Source organism: Sinocyclocheilus grahami, unplaced genomic scaffold (genome assembly GCF_001515645.1).
Source record: "Sinocyclocheilus grahami isolate Dianchi unplaced genomic scaffold, SAMN03320097.WGS_v1.1 scaffold243.1, whole genome shotgun sequence".
Taxonomy (NCBI): Eukaryota; Metazoa; Chordata; class Actinopteri; order Cypriniformes; family Cyprinidae; genus Sinocyclocheilus; species Sinocyclocheilus grahami.
Window position 1 is genome coordinate 170,603 of NW_015505422.1, and position 6,579 is coordinate 177,181.

Below are 6,579 nucleotides of genomic sequence, written 5' to 3' on the forward strand. Positions count from 1 at the left end.
AATGAATGCTTTTATTCAGCAAGGATGTGTTAAATGGATAAAAAGGGATAGTAAAGACTCATATTGTTAGAAAAGATTTTAAATTTTAAATAAATGCTGTTCTTTTTTAACTTTTTATTCATAAAAGAATCCAGAAAAAAGTTTCCAGTTTCCAAAAAAACAAAAAAAAAAAACATGAAGCAGCACAACTGTTTCCAGCACTGATAATAAATCAGCATATTAGAATGATTTCTGAAGGATCATGTGACACTGAAGACTGGAGTAATGATGCTGAAGATTCAGCTTTGATCACAGAAATTAATTATATTTTAAAGTATATTAAAACAGAAAACCAATATTAGAAATTGAAATAATATCTCACAATATTACAGTTTTTCTTATATTTTTGATTAAATAAATACAGCCTCGATGAGCACAAGAGACTCCATTAAAAAACATTAAACATCTTACTGATCCCAAACTTTTTCTTGTCAGGTGCTCTCTAACCTCATCAGGCATTATAGGAGAAAACTCAGAGCTGTTATTATGCCAAATGGAGGTTTCAAAAAGCATTGAATAAAAGCGTGCCGTTAATTGTGTCCAACGTGTATTAGAGAAAAACATTTATGTCATAATGACATTTCCCGCCATTTTAAATTCTTATTCTCCAATGAAAGGTTAGATTTATGTGAATTTTTAAAATAAAAGATCAAAATTATTAACAATGCAGATTTATTTTCACAACCTTCTTTGATCATATTTACCAAGGGTGCCAATAATTCTGACCACAACTGTATGTGTGCTCTAGCAGTAGAGCCCAGCAGATTTGTGGCTTGTATTTAGGCTAGACTTCTTGTAAACTCAAAACAAGTAGCGTTAGGAGGGCCTTGTGCATTTGATTATCTTTTAAATGGGTTTTGTATATTGCATCAGTCTTGAAACAATTTTCAGAGATTTTGTCTGAACAAAACATGCTCTTGTAGCAGTACACAATACTTTAGTTCCCATGAAGATGAGCTCCTGGCTGATGTTTCCTTTAAACAGTCATGCTTGTGAGCTCAGATAACATTCATGTGACACTGAAGACTGGAGTAATGATGCTGAAGATTCAGCTTTGATCACAGAAATTAATTATATTTTAAAGTATATTAAAACAGAAAACCAATATTAGAAATTGAAATAATATCTCACAATATTACAGTTTTTCTTATATTTTTGATTAAATAAATACAGCCTCGATGAGCACAAGAGACTCCATTAAAAAACATTAAACATCTTACTGATCCCAAACTTTTGAATGGCAGTGTATGTATATATATATATCCTCCTGAGACCCAGCTATGGAGTTTTTGCCTCTGTAGTGGACATTATATTTTAGTGGATTTCTCTGAGACCTCACATGACACAGTTGTAAGTCTGGATGTCCTGTACAGAGCACATTCAGGGCTTTCCAGAGATACCAAATGATTGGATGTTTCACCGTGGCCACTCCCTCTCCTTGGTTTTTAAAAATGGCTGACATTAATTTAATGATTAAATTGCACATCCTTATGGAAATATGATAATATTTTGTAATTACAATTTAAATCTGATTAATTTTCAAATTGTTTGTCATCAACATCTCAGGAAAATGTTATGGGGTTTCAAATCAAAATATGACTTCCTGTTATGAAACAGGACATGATTTCATACATGTCCACTGTAGAGGACACCAGGACTAAAAGCATGTTTATTATACATTTTGGGAGACAAAAGAACTGAAAAGGAAAACAAATTATATAGCAATATTCTTATGAAACATTAGATATTATTATGAAAATCTGGCCAATTACTACTCCCATTATTACACTTCTTTTTTCAACATGCTGTCCCAACAGCACTTTAATATGCAAATTAGATACAGTGTATAGATAACATTGTGCTTAATGGGGAAACCAGTTTATGGAATTTTTACACACATATTTCATAAAGCAAAATGGTATATCAAATCATTTTGTTATATATTTTATAACATAGTTGAGAACCATCCTTAAACAAAGTTAGGTATAAAAAAATCCTGAAACCTAAAAATTGATTGGAGATTTAAAAAAAATTCCCATTGTTTTTGCCTTTTCATGTCTACTCTTGTCATTTTATTTTTAGAAAAACTGAGTCCTGGTGTCCTCTACAGAGGACATAGCATAACATATCAATAAAATAGAATTAAAAAAAAAATGTATTTTACCTTTTTTTCCCCTTATGCTCTAAACCAGTGTTTCCCAACCTTTTTTTAGTCGCGGCACCCTTTGGAAATTTTAACAAACTTGTGGCACCCTACAAAATTAATTTTGTCACAATATTTGAATTTCTAACTTCCGATATGATAATTTGAAAAGTATAGATATTCGGTACAACAGGGAAGAACTGCAGAATATAATGTCATACAGATATTTTTAATATTATTAAAAAAATTTGTCCATCAATGGTGGCAATCAGTAGGCTAATTTCTAATGAAGAGACCAATTTATATGACAGATTTTAATGTAGGCTTTTATACATATGTAAACATTATATAATTACCATTACAACTAGCTATCTCCCACATTTTTGCTCATTCAGTGTTTTTTTAATTTTACAGTGGGGTCATTTTGGTGCAGCAGCACGAGATAGCTTGATTTCAAACTTTGAATTGAATAAAAAATGACAAGTAAGCAGTCAGTAATAAAATAAGAACAAATAAAGAAATTAATAATGATAGCACAAATAAAAAATAACGACAGGCCTTCGAATGAAATAAATTGCTTTTTAGTTTTTCAGGTAGTTCTAACAGTAGGGTTAAGATATTTTAAAAAAAATAAAATAAAATGTTTTAACAATTATCCAAATAATGTTTAGTCCTAGAAAGCTATTATTATCAGAGGACACATGAGCATAACATAGCGGTTAGCGGATCAATGAATAAGAGGGCAGCGTTACCAGAGTCGCCCATTTACCGCACCATGTTACAACACAGTAGGGTTATTGCAGACAGAAACAATACTGTACTACATCGATGTTTCCTGTCAGCTCGATTTTTGAGTGGACTTTGCTGTTCCGATGAGCATGAACGGTATACGAGTGGAGCGACTGAGCGGAGCGCACACATAGAGCGGGATAATACGCAGAGCTTCACACCACGTGAAAGTGAATCCTGAGCGGTGAACTAATTTTCGGCAGCTGAACTTTCGGTGCATCTCTAATTATTGGCGACATCAGAAATGAAATATTTTATAATAGATGCTTTTTTGAACAGTTTAGCAATTTAAAAATATTAAAAAAGGATTTGTTTTACACGGCACCCCTGCTCTCGACAGACGGCACCCCGGTTGGGAAACACTGCTCTAAACAATGAAATGACATGAACAAACACTAAAATCACAAAGCTTTTTATTTCTGGTTCTCAGGAGGATATATATATATATATATATAAACGTACGTAAGTGGAGTTTTTGAAAAAATCTGGAGTAATAGCTGCTTTGCCATCACAGGAATAAACTACACTTCAAAAACAGAAACCATTATTTTAATTTGGTGGTAATATTTCACAATATCACTGTTTTTCTTGTATGTTTAATCAAATGAAATACACCACAGCTTATAACATTGTCATGTGCATGTGTCCTCAAAATCAATGACTCCCAAATGGCTAAAACTGGGCTGTGTATAATATGATACAGCAATTTGTCTACTGAATATGAGGTGCAACATTTAGATATGACCTGCGAGATTGAGGTAGTCCCATGTGGCTCCTTTAGGACAGTTCTTCTTGATGTTAATGGCCCATTGATAATCACTCCAGCGCTCCTTCCACGCCTGCAGGATAGCCTGCTTCAGATTCACCACCTTCATTCTGTCTGTTTTTTAAACTCTAAACCAAAACATCAATTAATCAACAGCATAAATTGATTTTAAAGTCACATCCCAGTGTATATCAGCTCATGATGCTCATGATCTCCAATCTCATCTCATAAATACAACACATACTTATAGTAAACAGTATATAGATAACGTGTAAAAATGTGATAAAATGCCAATTTCTTATTTCTTATTATTAAAATCCCGCTTACCACAAAATAGTCAAGTTTATGCAGTAAATGAATCAGGTTTTTGTTCGTTTACAATTCCCTTCACCCCAACGCCGCCATGTTGGTTTATAAGAACGCGTCTTCTGATTGCACGAGAGTGCGTGTTTGCTGCAGTAAAGATCAATCCGATTGGGTGGTCTGATGTAGCGTCTCTTGATTGGACGGGAGATTGTGTTGAACTTTAATTTCGAAAGAAATGCTGGAAGTGTAAATGTAGGAGTTTTCACTAACCGTCAAGTATGTAATATATCACAAGCAATACTATATCTGTACACGACGTCATTGTGATACCATGGTTTTCTTTGAAAATAAATACATATAATAGGTGTATGTGGTAATTATAATTGAGTATCAGGGTATAAATCAAATAGCATTAAATCACTGTACCATCCTCACACTCTTAAAAATAAAGGTTTCCAAGTGCAGTGCAATTTTGTAAATATAATGATGTCATTCAAATTCAAAAATGCATAATTCTGGGGCCAGTTAAGACTGTATCTTAAGAACTTGTCCAAGAATTGAGCCCATAGATAACCAGTCTCACTTTTCTGATTAAAATCGGGCAAATCTAAATTTTTGTAACTAACCTTAAACAGTTATGACCAGTCCAGAAGAAAAAAAAAATTAGATGGCTAACTTTAAGACTACTCTAAGCAGTTTTAGCAACCGGCCCCAGTTCACTTTGTGAACCAGCTCAACTGAATCGGCTCAGAAGAATTTTGATATTGCCGTCTTGATGTCCAATGTGAAATGTCTCAGGTACGGGAGATCGATGATGGACAAATTATCATTTTTAGGTACACTGGTCACCTAAATGTTTCTGATTCATTCTGGCTCATTCGTTCGGACTATGTCAGCCCGTAGATTCAGAAGCAGCATCCCAGAAGTTCCTGTTGCTCATCCAGGTTCTGCCCAAAGCTGTAAAATCACATTCAGGACATTGATTTTTTCCCCTACAGTCCCACAACACTCCACACATTGTTATATGTCATCCTTGTGCCATAGGCTTCATCTCAGAACACTCACCTAATCTGTAATGACAGATCTAATGATAAATGTGGCATATGAATGTCCACATACTCTGATTAATATGAGTTATGCCAATTTGTCATTTATTTTGTCAAGTGTAAGTCTGTCATTAAAGGGTTCACCCAAAAATGAAAAATTAGCCCATAAATTACTCACCCTCAAGTCATCCTAGCTGTATATGACTTTCTTCTTTCAGACGAATCTGAAAGTTTCTGAGAGTTATTTAAAAAAAATTGTCTTTGATCTTTCAAGCTGTTTATGGCACTCAGCAGGTGTTGCAGTGCTTCAGTCCAAAACAAGTTAAATAAAAAGCGCCCATCCATAAAAAACAAGTGTCTCACACGGCTCCAGGGGGTGAACAAAGGCCTCCTGTACTGAATCGATGCGTTTTTGTAAGAAAAATATCGACTCCGGGTGGTGAACAAAGTCCTCCTGTAGCGAATGGATGCGTTTTTGTAAGAAAAATAACCATATTTAAAACATAATAATCACTTTAATCTAGCTTGCGCCAACAGTTGTACACGCAAGCAGCTCCAGGCTGATGACAAGTACTTCTAATTTTACTTCTAATTTTGTACTTCTAATTTGTGACCGTTTTACGTTTTTAAATATGATTATTTTTCTTACAAAAACGCACCGATTCGCTACAGGAGGCCTTTGTTCACCACCCGGAGCTGTGTGAGACACTTTTTATTATGGATGGGCTCTTTTTATTTAACTTCTTTTGGACTGATGCACTGCAACAACCACTGAGTGCCATTAAAGGGTTAGTTCACCCAAAAATGAAAATTAGACTGTGTTTATCCGCCGGAACTGCTTCAGTGTATGACAGTCAGCGGAAGTGAGAGAAAAGTGTTTATTACGTTTGAAATATGGATATTTTTCTTACAAAAACACATGGATTAGCTACAGGGAGCCTTATTCATCCCCCGGAGCCATCTGCGGCACGTTTTATTATGAATGCGCGAGCTTTATTTGACGACTTGTGGACTGTTCAACTGCAACACCCGCTGACTGCAATGATAGAGTTTGGAATAGCTAGGACAATTTTTAATAAAACTCTGACTGGATTCGTCTGAAAGAAGAAAGTCATATACACCTAGGATGCTTCGAGGGTAAGTAAAGCACAGTCTAATTTTCATTTTTGGGTGAACTAACCCTTTAAACAGCTTGAAAGTTCAAAGACAATTTTTAATATAACTCCGACTGTATTCGTCTGAAAGAAGAAAGTCATATACACCTAGGAAGACTTGAGGGTGAGTAATTTATGGGCTAATTTTCATTTTTGGGTGAACTAACCCTTTAAGATGGCTAAGCCTGGTTTTGAAACGAGTTTCACTTCATGGTCCAGTTATCTATAATCCAGATTATTCAAGCATATCTTGAACTCTTCAGACACCTTGCACACGTTCCTGAATCAGTTTTTGAATAAAATATGTAAATGAAAAAATTTTGCAAGTTATCTTTA

The 6,579-nt window shown here is 34.6% G+C and overlaps 1 protein-coding gene across 1 annotated transcript in view; it reads right to left on the bottom strand.

Annotated features, from left to right (window-relative positions):
- med24 (mediator complex subunit 24) overlaps positions 1–4,186 on the bottom strand; it is a 22,523-nt gene extending 18,337 nt beyond the window's left edge. The window contains exons 1-2 of the mRNA XM_016289283.1: positions 4,065–4,186; positions 3,717–3,865 (exon numbers count right to left, since the gene is read on the bottom strand). Of these exons, the coding sequence (XP_016144769.1) occupies positions 3,717–3,846 (130 nt within the window). The 5' untranslated portion in view covers positions 3,847–3,865; positions 4,065–4,186. The remainder of the gene's footprint in view (positions 1–3,716; positions 3,866–4,064) is intronic.
- Positions 4,187–6,579: the final 2,393 nt, after the last annotated feature.